This window comes from Calliopsis andreniformis, chromosome 6 (assembly GCF_051401765.1).
Source record: "Calliopsis andreniformis isolate RMS-2024a chromosome 6, iyCalAndr_principal, whole genome shotgun sequence".
NCBI classification, from domain to species: Eukaryota; Metazoa; Arthropoda; class Insecta; order Hymenoptera; family Andrenidae; genus Calliopsis; species Calliopsis andreniformis.
The window spans coordinates 21843201-21869900 of NC_135067.1; the positions used below are offsets into that span (position 1 = coordinate 21843201).

Here is a 26700-nt window from a genome sequence, read left to right on the forward strand (position 1 = left end):
TTATTTACATAGAAAGTAGTCACAGTAGTCTGAATTTCGAGTTTGCTTCGTAGATCGTTCGACATCGGTCGATGGAAATCGTTTCGAGCGCGTCTGACGCGATCGTCCTACGCAATGACAAACACAAACAATGGGGGCCCTTCGGCTAGAGGCTCGAACAAACACACGGCTTATTATTGTTGCGTTCCTCTGCAATTAGCTAGAACGAGGGATACTGGTCGGGCACCGGGTGATGATTTACGCGATCGCTTAGACTGACAACGTGTCGTAAAATCCACGAAGGGACCAAGTAAAAGACGGCAAACGACAAACGTCCCCTTCTTTTCTACCTTTCTCTATTTCGCACTGTTTCGCTTGCGCTCCCCGGGGCACGCATGACGCACAAGTAATGAAAGCTGACGCGTAGCGCATGACGAAAAAAAATATCAATGGTTGCGATGACGGTGATGGTGACGACGATGATGACGACGGTGATGACACAATCATAACGGATGAGCGATCGCGTCGAGGGTAACATGGCTCGACGCGTGTATAGCCGTGCTCTATGCTTATCCGTGTACGTTTTATGCAAATTCTGACGTCAACGAGTGGAAATTACATAGCGAGGTGACCCTTCGTCCGTTCCAACTTCGACGAAGTTACGATGGGGGTGCTGCAAATAAAAAGAGACACGTTCGTTTAAGGCTGGGAAATCTCTGTTATTCTGTGTTAGCTCCTCGAACAGAGGAGGAAATTTAACAGCTTGGATTAATTGACTTTTCTTTTTAGTACTTTTAAATCGTTACTCTTCTAACGAGAAGTTTGCTTCTTCCTTCAAACGTTCCTTTGCTTTCATCAAAGTTTCGAGGAATTCTACGTATTTCACCATCGTTACTACTTCAGTATTAAAATTATTGTTACCATTATTATCACTACTTTAATACTAACTATTTGGCTACAGTAATAAAAAAATATTAAATTGAAAGTAGTTTTCCTACTAATAAAAATGCGTGAGTGATGTCAGTATATTGATGAATTCATCGTAGCTATCGTCGACACTAAATGTCATCCAAAGTACGATGCACCGTATGATCGCTGATGCAATTAGTCGGCTATTTCTTTGTACGCTACTCGTGACTCATGACTAGGTTTTTAGTCCTCTACTAGATGGTCAACCTTTAAGTCAACATACCCCACGTGATGAATTTAGAACCCCTAAATGGGATTCGGCGATTGGAACCGACCGTCAATGTAACTCTCACAAGCAAAACTACCTTAGCTAGAAATTAAGTTGGGAAAAGAAAAGAAGGAATTATTAAAAAAAATCATTGGCAGCAAGGACAAGAGACGACGAATGGACGACTGAAACAAGCTCGCTGTTCCATTTCATTAGACTCATTTAAAAAATTGCGCTCAAAATCCCGTTCTACTCACGGGAGTAAGAGGCAATTGAAAAATGGAAAGCGGAAGTGACCCAGTTTCTATGAAACATGATGAGAAGAGATGAATCCTGCAAAGTGACAATACACAGTCGTTGCAAAATACGATGTAAAGGGAGATTACCTTCAGCGGGCGCGGGTGCTGGTGCAGCCTCTGCTGGGGGTGCAGCTCCTTCGGCTGGTGCAGGTGCAGCAGGCGCTCCCTCCGCTGGGGGAGCTGTTCCTTCGGCTGGTGGTGCTGCTGGAGCTCCTTCCGCGGGTGCGGGTGCAGGGGCGCCTTTACGAATGCATTTCAGCTTCTTACCAAAGTCTCGTGATTCTCAGTCACAGTAAAAAATTTTGGCTGAGGGAGGTCACTCAGCAATTCCCCACCACCACATCACTTATGGTGGATATGGTTTTTTTACATATCTAATCTCCCGATTAACAGCCAAAATCTTCTACTTCGACTGACAGTATTAGTTATTGTTAATAATTCTGTCTCATATCACAGCCTCTTGAGAAAACTGTCACAGGTTGAACCATTTTTATAGATTGCTATTTTCTAGAATATCAGTTTTAACAGTTTCCTCGCAAGCTGCAATATTGCATGAAAGAAAGCAAATACGTATGAAGAAGTGACGAGTTAAAGAAGTTTGATGAAAACTTTGGCAAGTTCACCTTCTGCTGGTGGTGCCGGGGGCGCGCCTTCCGCGGGTGGTGCACCCTCCGCAGGTGGTGCACCCTCTGCAGGCGCAGCCGCTGGCGGTGCACCTTCTGCGGGTGCAGCCGCGGGCGCTGCTCCCTCCGCTGGCGGCGCACCTTCCGCTGGTGGTGCGCCTTCAGCGGGAGGTGCACCTTCGGCAGGGGGTGCTGCTCCCTCCGCGGGAGGCGCGCCTTCCGCTGGTGGCGGCGCTGTTCCATCCGCGGGAGCTGCTGCTCCTTCCGCTGGTGCCGCGCCTTCTGCAGGTGCAGCCGCTGGCGCACCTTCTGAACAAGTACATGCACCTTACTCTTTTCTAATTCTACTCTAGATCTACCATAAAAACGACGAACATATTCGTTTGGCCTTCCTCTTCTCGTCGAAGAATCGACTCGTTGTTATCGTGACGGACATTGAAACATATGAAGATTATTAAAGATAATATGTATCTAGTATCGATATATGAAAATGTTATCATAATGTGCAAGATGTCTTTCCTAGCTTTATTATCTCTGGAGGATGTTCCCTGTTTCTAGTATGACAAGGAAAACCATATTCTTTGTAATAAGTATGCTATGCGACTGGGCTAGAAAACAAGTTTCCTCGAGATACTGGAAACAGGGTGACATCTCAGAAAACCCTTTCAGGTGAGATTTCCTACGCACTCCTTTAACCCCTTGCCATACTTTTACGAGTCTGACTCGTGCACTTTTTACAGTATCTTCGTTGTCAATTATGCGGTAGCGCGTCGTGAGGATTTTTAAAGTAATTTATGTAGGAAATCGCATCTTGGTGCTAAGAAGCATCAGGAGTTTCCAGAAAAATGGTAGAGGAATCCTATACTGACCGGCTGGTGGTGCGCCCTCCGCAGGAGGTGCCGCAGGTGCTCCTTCCGCAGGTGGAGCACCCTCCGCAGGAGCTGGTGGAGGAGCTGCGTCAGCTGGAGGTGCAGGTTCTGGTGTCGGCGTTGGCGATGGTGCTGGAGGAGGTGCCGCTGGTGCTTCCGGTGCAGGCTCAGGTGCTGGAGGTTCTGGCGAGGGTGCTGGGGGTTCTGCTGGTGGTTCCTCCTACACAAGAGTGGCACATGAAATCCTTAGCTGCGAGGATTCAGTTTCTAAACATATACAATGACATTGGAATAACAAGTGGTTTGCAGCTCGTTTAAAAAATGCTCACTTCGACAAGGATATGGCCAACAGTTTATGGTTAGCGTTCCCCATAAATTCACTTGATAAAAACAGGTAATAAAGTATACACGAATGCATCTGAAATGTCAAGCATTGTGGAATGCTGCGCTACTGGAAAAACCCTCGTATTGTTTACGTCTTGCTGTAAACGCACCGCGTTTATACAGCGAAATGAATACGATTTAGCGGAACGAAAAACCGCGGAACAGTAAGCGACGCTTATTTTTCCTGCGCCAATACAGCATTTATTTTTTCCCGTGTTTATCTCGGCGGTACTTGGTGAACGCGGTCGGTATAAAATTGTATTCGCAGCTGCGTGGCGCGTCAACGACACGCGCGTTAAATTGCATGATTTATAGTCGCGGCCGTGCATTTCGCGAATGTACTCGGGTTAAACCCAGCGTTTATAGATACATCATTTGTCTCGGCGCATAATAGTAACGCTTTACGTACCGCTCAGCAGTTCCCGAACGCGTTTCTGTCGACGCGGTACAGTTTCGCGACGTAAATCAGCGGCGCTTGCGATCGGGAATACTGTTAGAATAATTAGACAACGGCCTCGCGTTGATAAACATCAGCCAGGGTAATCACAGTACACGTCGATCGGACAATTTTGGAGCTCGAGCAGCTATTTACAATTCCTTCGAATAATTCTGGCGTTCCACGTGTCCACCAGAAACATGGAGACAGAAAATGCGAATGAAAAATTGATCTATTAATATCAGAAGGATGGTGCGTTGTACGCGACATCGTGTTTCGTAAAACACGGTAAGCTTTCGTAGAAACAATTTCCGTTCGATATCGAGGACGCGCTATCAAAGCGTAAACAATACGAGCGATCACGGCGAACGTGTAAAAAAAGCTCTGCGATAAAAGCGCCACTCCATAGCGAATTGTAATTAAGCGAAATTCAATTAACGAGGCACCTACCGTGTTCGTTGGACGCCTGCAAATTGAATTGTTGCAATATTCGCTTTGTTTTTCCGCGAGACTTACTATCGACCAAGAAAAGATTCATTTAAAGCGCGGCGTCGAGTTGCTTCAAAACGTCGGGAAATTTCATGGAGAATTCGATCTCCTTAAAGCGTCGTCGGTATTTACAGGACGTGGCGTAAAATTTCTCGATAGATTGTGCACCGTTCACCGTACACTCTACCATCCGACGCGGCACATTGAGCTTTCGATGTGGATCGTGGTCTTCTCATGGAGCAAAGGTTCGAACGCGGTAAAAGTTCAGCTTCTTGCTCGATGCCAGATAATCGTCTCATAATTGAGCCGTTCGTGGAATTAACAACGGTATTAAGACGCTTTACCCATGGTATTCGGTTGAATAGGGCAGGGGTGCTATTAAATGCCTCTTCTCCATGATCAGATCGAATCGAAGACGTCGGGTCTGAGGTCAAACGAGCCGATATAACGATAGCGTTATACGACTTGGGTTTACTACCTCGCATTCACGTGGTGGTAGCCTTCATTCATTAGTTCTAGTGAAAGTAAAACGTGTACAAAGGTCGTGATCTTTGAAAAAATTACGCGAACAGGTTTTTGCTGAAATTACAGTTGTTAGACCTCTCAAGGTCTTAACCCCCTCGTATCGATTGTATTACTACTTGTAAGAACAATCTTATTCTTGGAAAAATTTATACTCATTGCACCTAGACGCGAGTACAGAGGAGCTGAGCAGTTTCCAACCCGTCATCTTCGATCATAAAGAGTTCATTAAAGTATGTAAATCAGTAAATCACAACGAAGGAAACAGTAGGATTATGGAAAACGGGAGAATGAACATATAATGGGTAACACTGTTTTTTTTTTCATTCTCGTGAAATATTTTGCTTTATAATAAATCTTAAGTAACAGTTCCCTTTGCTTGCTATCATTACGTTTCATTTCTCCCTTCATCCAGTTCACAGAAAATTACGTAACATGTATGGGGGTTGACGTGTAAAAAAGAACATTGGCAAACGGAAACGAACGGTACAGGATATTGCTTTTTTTCTTTAAAAAATATGTACATATATACGTGTGAACGAGAATAATAGTCAGTCACGAAACTTCTGAATTCTGGACAGGCATTCTCCAACAGATGGAAGAAAATGAACAGAGGATTCGTCGTTGGACAAAAGACAGACAATGTGACATTTCTGCGTGCAATTTGGGAATAGTAGACGTTAAATTAATTAAAAAAAAAAGAGAAGAAAAAATAATAATAAGGAAGTTTTTTGAGTTCTTGCGTCGAGTTGTTATCGGGTGGATGGATGGACGATCCCTTCTCGAGAATGTCGAGACCGAGTTTCTATTTCTCTCATGCCTCCACCTCTTCTTCCTTTACCTTCTTTTCCTCGCCCTTCTTCGACCAGTCGGGTTTCTTCTGCAAAATTCAGAGAACAAGCATTAGTGACCCGTTTTTTACAAACATAACTCGATCAAATTTGCACACGCCAGGTCTGGGTTAGCTTCAAGGTAAACCTTCGCAAAAGCAGGACAACGCGTATGGGGAACTGTCGCGATGGGAACATTCTGTCGGGACTCGCGAAAAATTGCTTATGGTGAATTATTCAACAACATTTATTATCGTCGTCATATTAACCGTAGGTGTGGCTATCGCTCGAATTTTAAAATTCCTCCCAAAATCTTAGGAAGTATCGCCAAACCCGTTCTCTCTGATCAAATAATCGACGACCTTATCGATCTTCTCTGTTCGTCATCCAAAAGCCGTGCAATTTGTTAGTGAAACTGTGGCGAGAGGAGTACGAGGGATAAAATATTATAAAGAAACAGAAAAAAATAGTCGAGCCTCTTCTATCGACGTATCGAAGCTTGAATACAAAAAAAAACGGAGAAAAAACGTTATCACGGAAAAACGAGGCCGTGAAAAACGAAATATTTAAAAAAAGGCACAGCCTGATCGCGAGACCGTGACGAATCGTATCGTTAAGGAAATTAAGCGTTTTCTATCCATCCTATCGTCTTGTTTGCTTCGTTCCTTCACACCCTGCGATCTAACATCTTTCTCTAACACACGCACACTCCCCTACAGAAGCATGCCGATCTACGTGTTGATCGTTAAAGCTTTACCTTATCTTTTGACGCGTTCTGCGAACATAATGCAAGAGCAACATCATTAGTCAACAGATAAGACGTGGACAATTATTAGAGCGTACATACTAATTAATAAACTTAACGATTAACGGCGTGTCGAGCGTGATTCATGAGCGATCCAAGCCTCCCTCGCGAGTTATTTCTGATCGAGGAGACTTCGACTGAGCCATGAATCACGATCGACGACCGTGGCAGGATCGAGCCCCGTGCATCGATCATTGAGATCCCCTGAGATCTTAAGAGATCGTCGAGCTTCTGGAAAAATTCGCATTTGTGGAGAACTGACGTATCGAACGACGATCTGGGATCTTGAGGATCGATGCGCGATTACGATTCGAAAGAAAAAAAAAATTTAGACGGGACAACAATCCTACACATTTACAGCCTGGAAGCATGGCAGCCGAGTGATGGCGGTAAAGGCAAGCCGTAAAAGAGCTTATTGCATCTTGGATAGAGTGATTTTAATTGAGAAATGTCTCTTGTACAGCGGGGCGTTTTCTGTTTTAATGTATCCTCTCGCAACCTCTTGCGCAGCACGCGACAATTATTTCCTAACGGAGCCTGTACGTTCAACGAGTACAGACAGAAGAAATAAACGAAATGAATGCAAACAGTAAATAAATGAATAATTAGAGAAAGAGCGAGTGATAGAAAGGGAGAGACAGAAATAGTAAAAGATAGGTAAATAGATAGATAGACAGATAGATAGATAGAGAAAGAGATAGAAGAGAGTAAAAAGGCTCTTGTGAGTAAAGCGCTTCTGCTATTACGTACGAAATGAGGAAGAAAGTCTGTGAGTTTTAAATATACTTTGTAAGCCATTCTCACCTTTTTTCGTTTCTCTCTTTTTTTTTTAAACGTTATTTTTAACCAAGTATTGCCTCTTTATTGCGCAGGTTACCGAGATCATTGTGAAAAATGGCGGTAGAAGTAGATGATAGAAAAGAGAAAGGATGAAATGAAAAGTAGACACGTTAAAAAAGCAATTTAGACGCGTTCTTCGACTCCGTGGTGCCGTCGAAGTGATAACCGATAGAAAAAGTGAAAAGTTATGAAAGCTTACAACAGAAAGCATTCAACCTGTTCTTCTTGGATTTTAACGTACAATTTTTCAAATTTTTAAATTTTCAAATTTTCAAATTTTCAAATTTTTAAATTTTCAAATTTTCAAATTTTTAAATTTTCAAATTTTCAAATTTTCAAATTTTTGAATTTTTGAATTTTCAAATTTTTGAATTTTTAAATTTTTAAACGGTCAAATTTTCAAATTTTTAAATGTTCAAATTCTCAAATTTTCAAATTTTCAAATATTCCGACTATCGTACATACAGAGTCAGAAAAGTCAGCTCTTTTTTTATAATGCGATAGTAATCCACTACAAGAGTTCGTTAAGATCAGAAATGGACAAATTAATTGCTTTCCTTATAAGAGAAAAAATTAGTTGAAACAAAATCGGACGATCCTCGATAACGCTCGACCCTTTCTCATGGGATATTCAACACAATCCCTGGTACGTGCTTCTGCGAACATTACTCGAAATTATTTAAAGCAAAAGGTTTATTCAGTACTTATACTACACGTATACAACCCACTACCTTATAGAGGACGATCACTGTAAATTATTCTATTGATAGGAAACAGTCGGAAAATCGTGATCGAGGATCGTATTGAGTATAGTGCCGTATGAAAAATAGACGGAGAAAAAAATATCGTAAGAAACGAAAAGAAAATATGAGCGACAAAATGAACTGACGTTGAGAGGGTAGAAGAGTACCAAATGGTGCTCGAGGGAAATATCCGCCACCTTTAACATGCACTTTCTTCGATCGTTTATTGTTACAGCTTCTGTATTTTTTCCTCTTATTTTGTAACGCTTCAGAACCCGCAATCTAATCACCGAATCATTGATCACCGAATCGGGAAAAAAACTTGGCTTACAACCTAATGATCACTCGTGCAATCTACTAGTTCCTCGCGTAACAATGAGGCACGCACTTCGAAATAGCAAAACCAAAAAACGAACGAATACGAGTGTTTACAAATTGGTCGGAGGAAAATGATAAGCAATCCACGTTGAACAACGTGAAATTAATTATCAACGAAGGAGTAAACAAACGACATAACTCCGAGGTATTACGTTGTATCTTCCTGACCATCCTTTTTACTTTCGCGCTTTGTATTTTCGGGTATGTATGCAAAAAAAACACGGCCACGCGGACTTTTTGTAGATCGTATATGGTATATGATGATTATTTTTGTCTGTGTACGCGTGTGTTTGTTCGGGTTTCGTTTTTGTTTTATCGTTTTTGTTCTGTGTTTCATTTTAAATCTACTTCTTCGTCTGCCACTCTGCCTTCTCGGACTTCTTGGGCTGTGGAGAACAACACAATTGCCTAGTCAACTATCGCTACTACTGGGGACTGAACATATACGAAAAAAGGATAAAAAATAGAGTCCCTCCAAGGAGATCTAAGAGAATTTCCAAAGAGTCAACCAAAATGGAAAATAAGGGCAAAAAGTATTATAAGAAATCGATCGATCTCCGTAAAGAGACAACATTAAACGAAAAAAACTACTTGTACAAGGAAAAAACCTGCCAATTGGGTTTTATATACACGGAATGAAAACCAGAGCCACAAAAACAGTCTTTCTCAATGGCTGGAAAAAACGTAAGTAGAAGGCCCACCCGTCGTATGGCAAAAATACAAAATGCTTCGCAAAAGACAAAATGTCGCGATTGAAATCGTTTCATCCACAGAAATACAAGACCATCTGCGATTTTACTCGCGTAAAAATGTCGAAGTCAAAAAGGCTAGTGTTCCACAAACGTAAATGTCATAGAAATGGAATGTTGTATTTCTGCGGAGCTTATCTAACAGTAAGCACATCAGATCGAGCCCCAAAAATGCAAAAGTGGGGCGTGCCATCGACGGGAGGGAGAAAAATCTACATGAAAAATTAGAGCATCGATTGATCTTATCGAAAACGATCGTCCTTACCTCCTTGTCCTCCTCTTCGAGAGTGAACTCCTTCTTCTTGACCTGCTTAAGCTGGTTACGGAAGTTGAACTCAGCTGCCTTCTTCTGGAGCTTGGCGAACTTGTTCTCGTACTTGGAGACCTTCTTCAGCGTAGGCTTCATGCTAACAATACCAATGAATCGTTATCGTCCACGAATCAAACTGACGAAAGATAGATTTGGTGAAATGAAAAGCTGAAAATTGGTTACTTACAATTTACCTCGGAGGTCGTTCACTTGGCTGTTCAAGTCCGCGATCTGCAGCGATCGAAGTTTTTATTAGTTTCACGTTTCGATCAATCTACCGTCGTTTAATCATGCGATTCTTTCGTTGAATTTATCGCGAGAAACTAAGAAACTACAGGAACAAAGTCCTCTGGAAATTGACTTCCGTAAAAGATGGCCTTTAATTAAATCAATTCAACTGAAAATATTAATTCGTGTTTCCAGAGAACGAACGTTCCTCGGCGATACTTCAAAGCGGGACTCGTGCTCGCGCAAGGGAAATGTCTCCCTTTCGTCTAAAAGGCAAACATTCAACTAGTAATTTGCAATACCAAACAAAGCGTCGAGTTTGTCTCTAATCACGGCACAATAACGCAGAACACAGAAACAAACAGAGAAATGTTAATGAAAACACGCGTACACCAGTGAATACGAACGAGCAGCAATCGATTAGCGGACGAATGAAACGATTGAACATCAAGTATAATAGATCAGCAGAAATTAGCATGCTACCTGCGTGCCGAAAGCAGGCGGGACTGGGTTACACACGGATCTACAGCGAGTACAGAAAGATATTCGGTTAGCGAGCCACTCGACGAGTCGAGATTGACAGTAAATTGGCTTGCTGATTAACTGCAATGCCAGGTAACGACGGTGGGACAGGGACTGATGGGAAAAAATTCGTTTGCGACCGGAGAATGGACGAGGTCGCGACGGGTGATACAGACGAGGTTGATGCACAAGAAAAAAAAAGAGAAGAAATTCAAACGGGACTAGCAGCTAGATCAAACTTGCACGTATACAGGGTGAGCCATTTTAATGGGATCACATACCTTCGTTGTCCATAGATACATACGTGAAAAAGTCAAGAGTTTAGAGAAGACGAAAAGTTCTTTCACTGACATTCTAGGGATTTTACTTTATACAAGAGGTTGTAGCAAAGTTTCTCCACATATGCATAAACAGCGAACATAATTAGATGATCCTACTTAAATGGTTTACCCAGTATCGTACCCTCAACATCCCCCCACAAATATGGACTAAGACAAAAACATGGAGAAAGAAAGCTATTGCTGAAGGGGATCGAATGTTGCACATATACTATGTCTGTTATTAAAACAATATTTTGAACGACTGATACAATTAAAAGCCACGTTCTTCCTTTGAACACAAAACAGAGCGATATAGCAGCTGCTGTTTCCAGGACAATCGACCAAAAACTCTACGTAATTTGAGGCACGTTGCAATCGTAAAGTGCATCTGCGACGTTATCGTTACACATAAACAGTGCATCCGGCTCAGCGAACCGTATTACGAATATAATGCTGAACGATATGTCGAATTTATTCTTTAGCCGATCGTTTCGGTAGGTAGAATCTCACTGCAAAGGTTTCCCTTCGTCATCTGAAACGTGCCCGGTTTTTCTAAGGGCCTTTTAAACAAATTGATTTTCTAGTGTCTTCGAATAGCTTCTTCAAAGGTAAAACTTCCTCCGGAAGCCACTTGTCGGATTCTCTCCTCCTTCCCCGAGAGACGTTTTAGCCTTTCCTTTGCCCGCTTCGTTTCTCCCTCTCGGAGCTTCCACGCGTCCGAGACGGGGAGAGAGAACGACGACGAGAAGGGGGAGAGAGAGGGTGAGAGAGAGACAGACAGACGTATTCGACACGGGGCGAAACAGAGTCGGTGGTGGAAAGGAACGAGAAGGGAAGAGGGGATCAGCGATGATGGGATGTGAATTTCATTCTGGCCAATCAGGGGGAGGGCTGGTCACGATCAGCTCTTTGTCCACAGAGGGTGAAGAGAAAAAAAAAGTAAAACGTCCACTACAATCCCTTTCCTGGACCGATGGAATTCTGTTCCTCTCGCTGCTTCGCGAACCTCTAATTCTCTAGATTGGAAATTTAATCGAGTCTGTCGGTATCCCGTCGCGATATCAGACTATCGATTCCGCGCGATACCAGTCATCAAACGTAACCGTGTTACGTTTCCCCTCGGTACTCGAAAATCATATTTCCAAGGGAAGGGGAAACGAATTCCGCGGGATCGATTAAAACGGGGATAGAGATGAAAGAAAGACGGCAGGGTACTTAGAGGGAGGAACAGATTCCCGCCAGAAAGGATTTCCGCTATTTACAGGCCCAATTGAACACCATGACAAGAGGACACTGACAGTCGGTGGTGCGTGCGAATCGGTGCAAAATCAATTTCGCTCGTTCCCATTTCGACATCGTAGACGCGTGTACGTGTTCACTTTCACGTCTCTTTCACAAGACTGGGCTGGAGGACACAAGGGAGGTGCGGGGCACAAGTAGAGACAGAAAAAAAGAATACAAAATCCGTATCGTTCCTTGATCTCTCGGCTTACATCACATACGGCGGGGTCACGGGGTCGTAATTTACAAGGGGTGAGACGGAAACAAAAAAACAGTGGACGACGGGGGTGGGCTGGTCCGGAGAATTTTCACAGCATGGCACTTCGGTCTCGTGATCTTTTCACTCGATCCCGAGACGGTCCACCTTCGTGAGAGTTAACAGTGGAATAGAGATAGAAAAGCGTGGAGAAGGGGGTGACAGACATCCAGCTACACTTTCAGCGAGAAACACGATGTAATAGACGAGATTTTTTTTCAATATTGTAGGGCGGCGGGCAGGGGGGCGAGATTTCAAAAGAGGGGGCAGCAACGGTTCTAAAAGGCGGGATCTCTCGTTCTAAGTACCTATTAATATTGCTAGGGGTAGTTCAATTTCGGACATTGCTTACTTGCAGCGCGTTTCTCGAACGCTATCGATATTTCCTGTCGCTCGTCTGCTTTAATACGATCTCACTGTCCAAAGATTCATGAATCTTTGAGACGGAATCAAAAACTTTTTCCTTCTTCCCCCGCGGGGAGTATGAAGTGCCATACTTCTCTCTCGCGATGCAACGATATCTAAGATTGCTTAAGCACTGAAAAATACTACAGCGAGCCGCTTTGTTATTGCCGATCAATCGATTCGTCTCGATTCTCCTCGCGACTGACCGAAATCGAGTTAATAGAGAAGATTTGTGCTGGCTTCGCAATAGCGTGAGACGTTATTCCATGCTGTTAATTTAGTCAGCTGCTCGGAAGAATATCGTATCGTGATAAAAAATAGCTCAAATTTGATTAATTGACTGTGAATTAAATAATAATTGACATATTAGGTAATTTACTGCGTTTATGAATATTTGTGTAATTGTTTAAAAAATATACGTGAAGATACTTGTGAATTTCGTCGCGAGCGTTAAATGTAAGTTTTTATCCTTGATAGTGCTTAGTAAATTCTTTGAAAATTTCTTCGGATTAATCCAGATTCGTATAAAAAATGAAAGCTGAAAAGATGACACATATTAGTAGGTGTTACAAGCATGCTGGGTTAGGCGAAAGAAGCGGTGCTTTGGCTGTGTATTTACAATCAAGCTGGCTAAGGTGCAAGAGGAAGTAGATAAATACAGAGAGCTAGATAAAAAGAGATAGAGAGATAAAGAAATAGATAGAGAGAAAGAGGCAGAGAGAGAGAGGCGGTGAAACGAGTATTAGAAAAAAACACGAAGAAGACGTGAAATGTACAGTAGTAGTCGGTTGCGATCGATTCGATGCGATTCCATTTCGGCTTCCTCTACTTTCGTTTTGCCTTTTTATCCACCAAGTTCCGATTTTGCACCGCACACCCACGCACGCACACGCGCACACACACGCGCGTAGTCTCACGCAGACGTTTGTTTCTCGCGTGAGATCAACTGAAAAGAGACACCAGAGTCCCTTTCTCGGTGTGTTCTTCTCCCATGACTGTGTCTGTGTCACTTTTCTTTTCTTACAGAGAAAAAAAAGAAAAAAAGATAGGGGAGAACCCAAGAAAAAAACGAAAAATAGTCGAGGGTAGGCTCTTCTATCGTTTGGGACATCGCGCCCTTCTCATTTCACGATTCGTTTCCTCGACGAGAACCCGTCAATACGGTCGGCAAAAATGCTTCGTTGCGCGGAAACGGTCCCCGTGACGAAACGTCGACCAGCGAACGCTAGTCACGAATTCGATGTATGAGTCGCACGATGGCGTTAATGTGAATCGATTTCACACGATGAACGTCTCCTCCATAAGCTTGCCCAGCCCTGATTCGAATCTCGCGGGAAGCTTTTGCTTTATTCTTCTTTGGCGAGTTAGTAGAAAGCTCAGAAAGCCTATATTTTGCGTTACGGTTAGATAGAGATAGATAAAGAGAGAGAAAGAGAGTAATAGATAGAGCAAGATAGGGAAACAGAGAGATATTTTATAGATAGAGATAGAAAGATACGTTCTATGCGTCTAAAGAGTGAAAAGAAATAGAAAGAAGAAAAAAAGAGAGCAAACAGATTGACGAGGCGTCGTCAACTGCGAGAAAAATGCAAAAATATTAGAAGAAAAAGAGCGATTGGCGAGCGATGGGCAAAAAAAGTGTGGACTTCATTGCGGCACTTCATATCCACGCGAAAAAAGAAAAAATTTGGCTGATGCGTCCTCTGACAGTCCTCGAGGGCCCGTCGAAAAAGCTTAAGAAAAAAAAAAAACAGGTCGAGAAAAAGGGGGGTGTAGTAGTTCACCGAGACAGGACTGACCAAGATTATACAGTAGCAAAATGATCGAATATGCGTGACCGATCTGAGAAAAGCAAAAAAAATACGGGCGAACGAAAGATCGTGTTCCCTTTGTCGCGACTCGAAAGCGGTCTTTTTCTCGTAACGACTTCTGGTCGCTGAAAAAGCCACTCAACGTGTTCTCCAAGAGAAACATCGTGAAAGAGAGAAAGAATTCAAAGAGAAACGTATGTACAGAAAAGAGGGTGGAATGAACGAGAGACAACGCGAAGAGAGAAAGTCAGGCTGGGGTGTGCACAAAAGAAACGTGCGACTGACGGTTGCTCTCTTTTCTCCTCGCATTGTTCACCGTTTCTTTTTTTTTTTTTCGTTGCTTTCATGTTGCTTTTTTGTTTTCGTATTTTCTCCTGTACCTCATAGTCCCTTTTCCGAACTTCACGCTCCAAATCCCACTTCTGACCCTCACAAAGGTAGACGCGGTCGTAATACATTTGGCAAATCTCCTTCAAATCGTCTATAAAGAACATGGAGTGTCTCTCAGATATCTTCCATTCACGATACGTTGTCTTCTCTAAATAGCCAGGAGGCAAGGAGAGAGAAAGAGAGAGCTTCTTGCTATATGAATTGAACTCGAGTATCGAGACGCATGTTTCTATAGATGCAGCGAGCGATTCCAAACAGCTGACCGATAACACTTTGGTAGTGCGCTTTTAAGCTTCCCGAAAAGCTCTCTCTCCCGCTCTGCTCGGTCGATAATACAAGTATCACGAATGCCAAATGTCTAAAAGCGTCGAGCGTCGATGCCAGCGGTATTCTGCCCGAGAAATCGACACGAACGTGACCTGCTCTGAAATCTCTCCTTCCCGTTCAAATGGAAATCACCGTATCGGCCTCCGTCAATATCTAAGCGATACAGGGGTTGGCGCTCCCGGTTGCACTTCTTCGAAACTTCAATCTGCATCGATCTAGATGGGAAAGTCGACCGGATGGTCGGCAATTTATACTCGAGATTGAATAGGAAAACAAGCTATCGAGACTGCTAACGATAGTCGCGAAGTCTCGAAGGTGTATCAACCAGAAGTGCCCTAGGGACCCTAGGCCAATCCCATCGCACGAAGATGTGGCAAAGTTAAATGAAATCAAAAAAGAATCACGTGGGAGGCCAGATAAAAATAATCTGTGTGCAGGAGACTCGTTAGGCTTTCTTCAGGCGAGCCGATCGTATTTACCTCGAATTCTTTCAACTTAATTTGCCTCTCGAGGTCGTATTTATCGCCCTCGAGCGCGTATACTCTGTTCCAATATGCCGAACAGATCGTCTGGAGCTCGGCTAAAAGAACAAAAGTTTTTCACAGAAGAAAAAAGGAAAAAAATATGAGAATCGGAGGATGCTTTCGGCTATCCTTCGCTGTTAAAAAACTACTCTAATCCTATCGTTACGCGAGCTTAAAAAATACTTTGATCAAAAACAAAAACTACCTGGTCTCTATTGTTCCTTTTTTTCACTTGACGATCTCTGAAGTCTTACCGTCGCGTCGATGACGTTCTTATTCTACTTAAAGGTCGAACGCGGAGAAGGGAGAAGAATCGAGGGAAATTAAGAGAGAATGAGATTCTCGTGTTGGAAGCAACAAGCACGAAGCTGACAACTGCGTGAACGTTAACCTGACACCTAGAGGAAAACTCGGAGGATAAATGAAAGGAATGTGTAATAACGTGTCGGATAAGAGGAAGGTGATTATTTGCCTACGCAAATAAAAGAACGAAATAAAAGAAAACAAGATAAAGAATGTTGTTCTACTTCAAACCGCTCACGAAAGGGACTACTTAGGTATCAGCGTTACGATATTACTTGACATCTACTTGCTGCGATTCTACGGTTCACGCGTGCCTGCTTTATTTGTTTATTTGTTTGTTCTCTCTAATTACGTACACTCTACGAGATAGTAATTCTAATACTAGTCAGATATTGGCGAGTACTACGTTAGAGTTGGCGCAATTAGGTGATTCAGCCTCGATGCCTAATGATTCAACGTCGTTAAGTAACAGCCGAAATTTTTTAATTCTCGTCAGAAAAAAAAAACGTATTATTCAGCGCTGCGCTAGCAAATCCCTTGCGTTCTAATGAGAAAAAATTATTCAGAGGAATTCAAAAAAATGTGTGAAGAAAAAAAAAGAAAGACGGAATCAAAAATAAAAAGGAATTCCGTTCTGTTTGTTAATTGCAGCTGATTTGTCGCTTCTTTCTCTTTTTGCATCGAAAACGTTTCGACCTCGAAATCCTTCTTGGCGACTTCGTACTCAAGGTCGTACTTCTCCCCCTCGAGAACGATGATCCTCTTATGATACTGGGTCAGAATGGACTTCACGCTAGCTGTCAAAATTCGAAGTCACCTTGAAAAATCCTCCTCTTTCGGGCAACACGGTCGATTTTGTCCGCCGAGTGTTTTTCCTACTCTCTACTTATTCCGACTAACTGGCATTTGGTTCGTTCAGGCGTTTGTAAAAACTCGCTAACTTCCCGCCAACGAATCGGGGGACGCGTAAAAGCAGGGACAAGTGTGGTGTCAAAGCTTGTATCGAATACCGACAATGGCAAAAAATGCTACTTTTGCTCTTCTCTGGAGAGGGTCCTAATCGACGACGCGTTACACGATATAAGTAGAAACTCGAACAGGGATGTTGATGCAAGAACATAGAAAGCAATGTGAGCTTACTGTATTTCGAAACCAACTTTCTCTGGTAAACCAATCAGTTGCCGATTAACGCTGCGAATAGAGTAGCTTGATGCGACAATATTGTGAAAACACAACGGTTAATCAATACGGCGAAACGCTTCACGATTATCAGACCACCACTAAAAGACGACGTGATAGCGTTAAACGAAGAGCAGATATGTGGATCGCGCGCACATAAAGAAATGCGTACAGAAAAGTGTGCGAGAAAAGAGAGAAAGAGACAGAGAGATAGAGAGAATAGTCGTGTTATAAAAGTGAGAGAGATAGAGAGAGAGAGAGTGAGAGTAGTAAAAAAAGATGTGAAAAGAAACACGGAGAGACGAAATGCGAAGCTCGCGACACTTGCCCAGGTTGCGGGAGCGCGTGACGATTGTCGGGATACGGTTTGGCAGAGAGTTATGTGTGAAGAAGTTATATTTCTGTGAGAAAAATCTGAGAAAATTGTTCGAGGAGAAAAGGAAAGCGCGATATAATCACGGTAATATAAATACACCCGCGGTTACTTATAAATAAACGCAATGTTAGCGTTGCGTAATCATTGGGAGAACACTTGGAGCTCTTTGCCAAAACGCAGTCGAGGATACCGCGGCTGATAGAATGCGAATTGCAACCGGGCAAGCGCGTCAACGTTACTCAAGTGCAACAACATTGAGAGCATCGTTACTGTGTGTCGTGAATGCCTCGTTATTTGCGCGACTCGTAATATGTTCTCGCAACGGTTCTTTCTCAAGTACCTCGTAGTCCTTCTTCTTAACGACATATTCGAGGTCGAATTTTTGATCCTCCAATGCTGTGATCCTATTGTGGTACTCGCGCAGCACGCGCTTCAAGGTTTCTGTGTGGATCAAGGTGAAACAGATCGGACAAAATTCAGCATATTCATTCAATCACGAAGGAATAAACGTTTTCTTCGTTCGTAGGTGAGAAGCGAACATCTTGATTGCGCGCCTTAAAAAGTTGCACCGGGTTGGAGCCCTAAAGCTTTCATCGTTCTTCGCGAAATTTCGCTTGAATCGCATTTTCAAAATATAAGCTGATTACTTAGCTTTTTCGGAAATGCAGTTCAATTATGGAAAAGTTTGCAAAAGATCCACGAATAGTTTAGGTCTCCAGGTTGGTAGAACCTCTTCAAGGTATCGGCGTTGAATTCGTGTAAGCTAAATTCGTAAATGTGTAGATGAGGGAACCTTGGATCGTGACTAGTGAAACGAGTACTCGGACGTCAGCGAACGATTTTAATATCCTGCGTACCAGAAACGTGAAGAGACCGTCTGCTAAGAAGTGGACGAAATAGGTATTAGATACGAAATAGGTAAACGGAATGATCTATCGCGATCTCTTCCTGCGATATCGAACTGCTTCGAATATCACTTGGGACCGGAACTGAATTAATAACCATCGACCCTAACTTATTATACTTCGCACGTCTAACGAGTACAACGAACCGATAAAACGCGATACACGTTATCTATTAAAATTTTGTAAAGTCTGGAAGTACCTTCGCTCGCGTTGTCGGTATCCTTCGGTTTTCCACAGCGTTCCTCGATGATGCGTCTCCTTTCAGCAGCTTTTCTCTCCTGTTCCTTCTTCAATTCCTCGGCGGCTTTCTTACGCAGCAACAACTGCGAACACACGAAGACGTTCATCGGAATACGATTCAATGAAAGCTACAATTTTACTAAAGGAACTTCAAAGGAAGCTCCAGGCTACCGTAAACCGACAAACAAATTTTCTTCCAACCGCAAGGAACGACTTGTGAAATATGCGCACACGAGAATATCGCGGAAAACGAAAAGAGGATAAACTCTGCTGCGTTTTCGGAGCCTGTAGCTTTCTAAAGAAGAAGATAGGGGGAAAATAATTTTGAATACCAGGAAAATTTTATGCACCGCGTGTGTCAGGTACTGGGAACCAGAAATGAAGACGGAAGGTCGCAATAAACTACGGGCTGTAAAGTTAAGTAGATGTGGAAAGTTGTGAGTTTATGACACCGATGGTATGAGTATAAAATGAAAGCTAAGCATAGGAGCGTAATATCTCGGGACGAAAGTATTTTCCTCGGAAGTTGCGACAACAATAATTCAAGTATTACGAGGAAAAGCTTTAATCTACCAGTGACAAGACTTTGCAAGAGAAAGTTCGTTAATAGTGTTCGATGAAAAGGAGTGGAATTTTCCAAACTAATAATTAAAAGTTTGTACCGCGGTAAGAAATTACGGAGGAATGGTATGGAAGCTTACCCTAAGCTTCTTCTTCCTGTCAGGGGTCATGAAACCCTTCTTCGCCTTCTTGGCTTTGGAAGCCTCTTCGAGACGGGCGCGGACCTCCGCCCTCTTTCTGTCGGTCTCCGCCTGTTTCCTCTTCTTTTCCTAGATTTCCCGTGTGAAACTTCCTTAAAACATCTTGTTTGCCAATGCTTCGAAGCAACGTTAAACGGAGAAACTCCAAAGAATTTCTCCCCGCAAAGCAAGGACACTTGACATTCTTACAGCAAATGAAGTATTAAAAAGAAAAGAGAGAAAAAAGAAAAAGAAAGTAGCAAATCGTTACTGGTCGATGAATCTTCCAAGAAAAAAGAAAATCTGAACATGTGCGCAAGTTTTTTGATATGAAAACCGACACAAAAGCTGCTTGATTAGCGTGGTACAAGATATTGAAAAAGTTTCGCGAGTGATCGTCCTTTTCTGCTCGACTTTAAACTTCTCCTCTCTTACGTACATCCTCGAGACGTTTCCTCTGTAAAGAAAAAGAGACGAGTCGTTAGAGAAACTTTCCTGTCAATTTTCTGCGAGGGGAAAGCGAAACGCGCCATTCATAATTAAAAATTTCAGATCCTCGCTGATAAAATTTAAAAAAGTAACGCGTTTCGAGTTCCATCTCTGACGAAATGCAAAGCGTTTACAAGCAATATTGTCTGCGTGTTCTGCTGCGATATGGAACGCGTGCAACATTTTACAATCTCAGTGAACTTTCTACCTCTGGCCAGCGCAAATTGCAATCCGTCATATTTCCAACATTACACGTCATGCATTAATTTGTACATATTTCTGTTGAAAATATCGACTATGCGAATTGACGTACTGCTAATTTACAAACGGATAGTGTCAGTGTCGAGATGAGTTATTACTGTCATGCTGGAAGGAAGAGGACAAGCGTGAGCATGCTGTGGGCAGAAAGGTACGGCACAAGTCGCATGACGTAGAAATACTTTGTCTTTCATGCGACCATAATATCTACATTACCCCAGGTTTCTGGTTATCTACGTTGCTCGTGCTTGGAGTTCTACATTAACACTACGTAGTCTTACTACTGACTGTAAGTCAAATCACAGGAAATGTAACTATTGTTAGATACTCCTACAGTGTGAAAGGACCACCAACTGGCACAGAAAATGACAAATGGTAGAGGAAAGAAACGTATTTTACTTGGGACAAATTTTGAACCTGTAGCAAGACAATATTAGAATCTTTATATTTTCTTACGTCAAGAGCAATATTTTCCGTGCCAATTGAAATATAAACGGATCGAGAAATAAGGGAACGAAGAACAAGAGTAAAAAGGTTCTTCGTGTTACGACATTGAAGGATGTAGATTAAAAAGGTAATGGTGAAACGTTTGTATACCATAGGAAATTGTATGATCGCAAAATAAGAAGAAACAGGAAAGCGGAAGGACAGATAGCTCTATCGAGACGAGCATAGGGTAGGATGGTAAATAATGTTGAAATAAGGACAAGAGTGTAGTAATAAATCAGAGGAAAAGTCCACCCCACGAAGGTAACCGACATGTCGCTCGTAATACTACCAGATCTATCTCTTATTCTCTGAAGCGCACGAAATTTCGTGTTATGCTTCAAGAAATATGCGTCCAGTCCCACGAGAGTGAAACATCTTATCAGCCACTAAAACTTTTTACAACTTTCTACTGTTTTTGCTTCCAAAAAAAATATTAATTCATTTCTAATACAACGAACGATTTTATTCTGATGGAAAATTAAATAACAATTCTGTCAAATAACCAAGATTGATGTTCCAGAAGTTACAGTCGTATTTAAATTGACTAGATAGGAGAGCAACATTATGCGAGAGAAACATCAAGATAGAGTCGAAGTAAAACGAAATCGAAGGATTTAGTTCCCTATCCTCCCTCCGCTGAGATGGACCGCTATTACGGTAATCCGTTGTTCCATAAAGAATGAGGAGATAAGGGAAACGAAAGAAAAATAGAAAAATCAGGAATAAGAATGGGAAACAGGAATTCCACGTAGTTTCTCGTAAACCAGAGAAATTCTAAAGGATAATTGTAACGAGGAATGAACAATTACATCCTCCTCGTTACTCTACGATACACAAAAATTACTACTGTCAAACGTGGCCCATCATCGACCACGTACTATTAAGGCACATCAATTTTCTACTATAAAAAAGAAAAAATATACGGGTCTCGGTCAATTCAGAGTCCCGAGTCAATCGAAGCTTCACTGTTTAAGAAAGCCTCTTCGACTCAGACATCTACTGGGCAAAAAATAATTAATCCGGAACAAAATGGAAACCAGCAAAAGAATTGTTGTAGAAAAACTATTTTCCTTTGACGTTTCAATGAAAACGTTCACTCAGGCGAGGTTCGCGGTATTTGTCGCTGGATTAATTATATTTATACTCGGAACAATAATCTCAACAGGATATCTATTTCAATAGAAATCTCACAAGCACAAAGAGCCCAAGCAATGCGTACCTTTCAATGAAATTAGTTGTACTGCACGTTCCAATATAGAGAAGATCCATTGTTCGCCATTTCCGTGCAAAACGAACAAGATTCCAGTGCATCGTGCGTCGACGAGTGAGGAAAGCATGAAAGGGAGAGAAAATGAAATTAAAACGCATACCACTAGACGAACACTTCGTACAATCGTTATTGCATCCCTTGTACAGGATGAGAATAATATTGTAAACCCCCAGTTCCCAATCTAAGAGTCGCTACTCCCAAAGGGATCACAAAGTATTCTCAGGTATCCTCTTGATTGTTACTAGCTTCAGTGATTTTTTCAACACAGTTTCGATAAAGCTACAATATATTAAAGGCTTAAGCTTCTGTGGTTCATTTCCCCCAAATGTGGGAGGTGTCTCAAATTACTTGGCAAACGTAAGAGAAGGAGTCTCGACTCGATAAAGATTGAGAAATACTGTTCCGCACGATTGTCCCATAAAAGATGCTTTCAATACCCACCTAACCTCATCGTCCGCCATCGTGGTACCTGGCTGCTACACGCGTCTACCTAAAAATAAAGGACAGAGAAGGGTGTTTCACGTATCCGTGGCAAAATAACAATAACGTTCAGTTGCGTCATCCGTGTAAATACGTTCGATTCTCCGTGACACGGATAGACGAACGGCATCCAAACATTGCACGGTTTAAATATAAACGCGCGTAAAAAGGGGTCTGCAGAGGTGAGGTGGGATGAGGTGGAGAGAGGAGGAGGGCGAGAAGAAGAGGGGCGGAGGTGGTGATCTCTGATTGCGTCATTGGATAAATTTTTCTTTCGCCGGTCAGTGACAGCCGTTCCTGCGGATCCGCGCGATAAATCGCGCGTTCTGCGCGTAAATTTTCGCCGCTCACCGCACCGACGCGACGGCCACGGTATAGAATATCCGGTGCTCGAAAATAGACACGCGCGGACCACGTCCCCACTTTCCGTACCGTCGCCCGAGACGTCGGTACGTCGACGATCCAAATTTGGATGCAACGACCCGGTAGGTAGATCTCTCTGCTCCTCGAGCCGACACTCGATTCGACGGCGAAAGCGGAAAAGCCGAATGGAGCTGGAGAAACTCGGGAGCTGACGTGGGTCATGGAAGCCATTGCTATGGAGGCTGCTTATTCGAGAATTCTGGAAGCTATTTTTTTTCCAAGTGTATTCTGAGACTATTTGGTCGTGGGGGTAGTTCTCGGATAAGAGTTCTCGGATAAGAGTATTGATGAATGTATTTTAGATAATATCTACCTGCGTATGTTTCAATGAATAATTGTTAAAGTATAGGCGATACGATCATTTGGAATCCCTAGCGCCATGAAAGGAGGAGACCTCGAGTCAGCTGTAGCAGCGAGTAGAAATAAGCATTTAAATATAGAAAGTAGGGTGCAGTTATTTGTCTAACTTGAAACAATTCTCGACTGCGTCAGAGTCATTAGAAACAGAAAATGCATCTAACAAGTGCCGTAGCTAAAATGACGAATTATTCAAATTCCTGTCACTGGTTGGTAAATGAGATTGTATTTGGAGCTTGAAGTAATTCAAGTGCTTGGCGAACATTTCATGTCGACGTCGAAGCGATAATGAGTACATGAACAATGGTTTAAAATATGTTCCAAATTCATTGCATTCACAGATTGTGTAACCGTGTTTATGTGTACCATTAACTGCAAAATGACGTTTGATTTTATCAAACGAACTGAAATGTACCTCTGCATCGAAATGGTATTAAAATTATATTGCATTGAAGATCATTTGTCGATACCGCGACATTTATTATTAAACAATGCGTTTGCTGTTCGTGAAATTATTTCGAGAAATTATTCAGCGAAACTGGGAAAGTGCATGTCCATAGAAATTTCATTCGATCACCAGCAAGCGGTATGACGCGTTGCCTTTTATATTTGTAATGGACGATCGCCTTCGCTAAGTATAGATTCCCTCGCACTCGAGCCATTCCAAGACACGTCCCACCAAGACTCCGATGTGTGTCTCGTCTCCGATGTCAAAGAAGATCCCGACGCCGTAAAAATAGAAAACACGTAGAGTCTATCTCGGATGATCTACGATACTTTGTCGCCGAGGAATCAAAACGGCCCGATCCTACACCTTTCTCTCAAAAATCGAGGATCACGCTTCGCCAGAGCAACGTAGAAATATCCTTTTTCTTTTTACTCGCAAAGGATATCAGCTCGCGAAACGATGCATCAAAATTCGAACCGTATCAAATCGACGCCAGGAGATTACTAAGTCTTTCTTGGAAGAGACGAATGATGAATACCGTTTGAACAGAAGCGTTCGAAGCTGCTATATTTGTCGAAGAGATAACCGTGGCGAATACTAGTACAAGGCTGTTTACGAATATCCGCGTGGACTCACGTTGCAATCGAATAGTGGCGAGACGACCCCTGCGAGGTCTCCCGAGCGAACTACCGAAGAACCGTGAAATACGAACTCATTTCGAATCCTATCCCAGAGGGTGAATTAGTCGCGCAGAAATACACGAAACGGAAGCAAGCGGTACCGGCTTGCTCGAGGTCGAGGCTTTCACCGCAAAGTCCCCCGACGAAAGGGAAAGGTCCATTTCAGAAGAGGCTATAGAAAACGAAGAAGCACGAGGTCTCGTCTGTCACTTCGAGGTTCCTGTCACCAGCGGAATCTCACTCGGACCTTGTAACATTCGCGCGGAGAACGTCACGGTTTCTGAAGAGACTTTTCAACCTGGAGCAACACTGGCGACCTTGAAAAAAGTCTCTGATAAAGCACCTCTCACTGACACTCGATACAATGAACGGATCACCCGAGGGTTCGAAGACAGGAATCTTCGAGTAGTCCGAGACTCGGAGTCCTGAAGAAGCCGCAGCGGCCGAGGGGCGAGCGATCGACGCGTTTCCCAGAAGCTGCTCCGCTCAAGCGCGACGATTTTCAGAGCTTACCTTGAGAAGAACTTTGCTGGCTGCGACTGGCCAACCGGACCTTAGGCAGCTGACTGTGCTATCGTGGATCTGTGGCCGATGTCGTGAGCCTCCATCGTAGCCTGTTCACGTGGTAGTCGCCGACCAATGACGGCTCGCCATTGGTCGTAAGCATTTTTAGGCGAGAGCTCTGCCCGCTCTGCTTGCTGCCAAAAATAATCGGAAACTGAAAACGGAGCCGAGCCTGCTTCGTTGCTCCCTCGCCTCACGATGCTCAATCTTTCGGTTACCTTCCAACACACTTGATTAAGTGTGGTAATCCGGCCGCTATGCGTGCAGAGAAGAAAGCGGGCTTCCCCGTTTCCGTTTCACTTGCTCGACGAAGATCGATGGACTAACAAATCGACATTGTTAACCAATTGCCAATGTTTTTGAATTATAAGAATTGATGTTATATACTGTACACAATTGTCTGCACAATTTTTTTTCAATATGAGAGTTTGTTTATAAATATATAGGTTTATGATTTGTAAGTCTATAGTAAAGAAAAGATACGATTAATTGATACAGTTTCATTCAGGTATAGGAGAGGCTGAGGAGGAGGAGGCATGGGTGAAATTTAGAAATCACAGAGATCGTAGGAGTATCCCGAAGCGCGTCGAGGCAGAACGAAGATATTATTAACGGATCGTTCTGGATTTCGTATGCTGCAGCTGTTTGGCATTAAACGTGGTAACGCTGACGGAAACATCGCCGTCTAAACGTAACACTTACGACTTCGCACGATATTATAATCGTCTTTCAATTGAAATGGGACCTTTCAGTAGGATACACTCGATTAGTCACCACCAGGCATATCGATTACAAATTATGCACTAAATAGGTTGCTTTCAAATTCTAGAAGTACTTTATCTTCTCATTTTATGTTCAAAATACTAAAAAATCATTTTTTGAGTTAGTTTCAAATAGATGCAGAACTTTCTAAGAGTCTACCTATGCGAGGGTGACTGATACAAGGCTGTTAATGTGTCAAAGGAGACCTAAACATAGAAAATTCAGAAAAACATTTTGAATTCTATAAAAAGTGACCGATCTATTTACGGGAACCAGATTCTTCTACGTACCATCATCCGAGCGATGGTATTTATTGGGGTTAAAGTCACACGGCTAAAGTAGGAAGCAGTGGGTTAAGTAGAATAGCCCGTTCCCACAGACGAGTAGTGTATATCGACGCTTGGTCGGACGAGCAGCCGACGGTGATAACACAGAACTCTATGCCAGTTTCTTGCGCAACGAAATGGCAACCGGTACAGCTCGTTTACGAAAGATGGCAGAAGCTATTTGTGGTAAAATATATTAGTTCAAAGATGAGAATGAAATACTAATTGAAAAGATACATTAGAATACAAATATACCATTACAGGAAACAGAAAGTAGAACTTTCTGATGGTTTTCAGAGCGGATTTTTGAAAAGGCTTATAAATCATTTGATTTAGCATTCTATCGTAATTGTACAATTTCATAAATAATGCAAATGCGTCCTGGAATGAATCTCATTCAAAAGTTTCCTCCATTCTAATACTAAAAGACAAGGAAAGTCAAAGTTCTCACTTTCAGAAAGTATCTCAGGAATTTTCCTGCTTATATATCAATTCGTTTTATAAAGATACGCACGCACAGACCGTAGCATCCAGCTGGAGCAACACAGGTATGTTTCTGGAGGGGTAGATTGACTAGTCGCGGGAAGGACTAGGTGCGAGAGGGTGGTTGGGTGGCTCTGAACCAAGGGTGATTAACCCGGCGTCCCTGTTGCCACGACGACGATCCCGTGACGTCACGGGATAAGCCGGGGTTTATGGGTGACCCACATTCCAAAAATAGCCATCGCCGACCTACCACCCCTTTCTCGCCGCCGCTTTTACCACCTCTTCCTCTTTCTCCAAGCACTGTCGCCTGCTGAACCACCGACCCTGTCGTCCTGCTCTACCCCCTTCCCTCCGCCGAGTCTCGCCGAATCGACTCACCCTTTTTCTTCCCTCATTCCTGTCTGTGCCCTACCATACTATTTTCTTGC

General features: G+C 42.8%; 1 protein-coding gene across 9 annotated transcripts; it reads right to left on the minus strand.

Moving 5' to 3' along the window:
* Window positions 1–512: 512 nt before the first annotated feature.
* Wupa (troponin wings up A) lies at window positions 513–24760 on the minus strand. 9 transcript variants are annotated; one of them, XM_076381144.1, is made up of 14 exons: window positions 24648–24760; window positions 22193–22236; window positions 19202–19330; window positions 18460–18583; window positions 17696–17796; window positions 9621–9664; window positions 9389–9530; window positions 6366–6383; window positions 5620–5658; window positions 2948–3167; window positions 2079–2387; window positions 1543–1656; window positions 1172–1258; window positions 513–652 (listed from the first exon to the last, which is right to left on the minus strand). In XM_076381144.1, exons 2-14 carry the CDS (start codon window positions 22205–22207, stop codon window positions 639–641), a joined length of 1356 nt encoding a protein of 451 aa, XP_076237259.1. In that variant the 5' UTR covers window positions 22208–22236; window positions 24648–24760; the 3' UTR covers window positions 513–638. The 9 variants fall into 9 exon arrangements, with proteins under 9 accessions (XP_076237259.1, XP_076237260.1, XP_076237261.1 ...); XM_076381145.1 differs by lacking the exon at window positions 2079–2387 and adding an exon at window positions 19680–19697 and having other exon boundaries at window positions 1543–1695; window positions 24648–24742; XM_076381146.1 differs by lacking the exons at window positions 1172–1258; window positions 2079–2387 and adding an exon at window positions 19680–19697 and having other exon boundaries at window positions 515–652; window positions 1543–1695; window positions 24648–24742.
* Between the last annotated feature and the right edge of the window lie 1940 nt (window positions 24761–26700).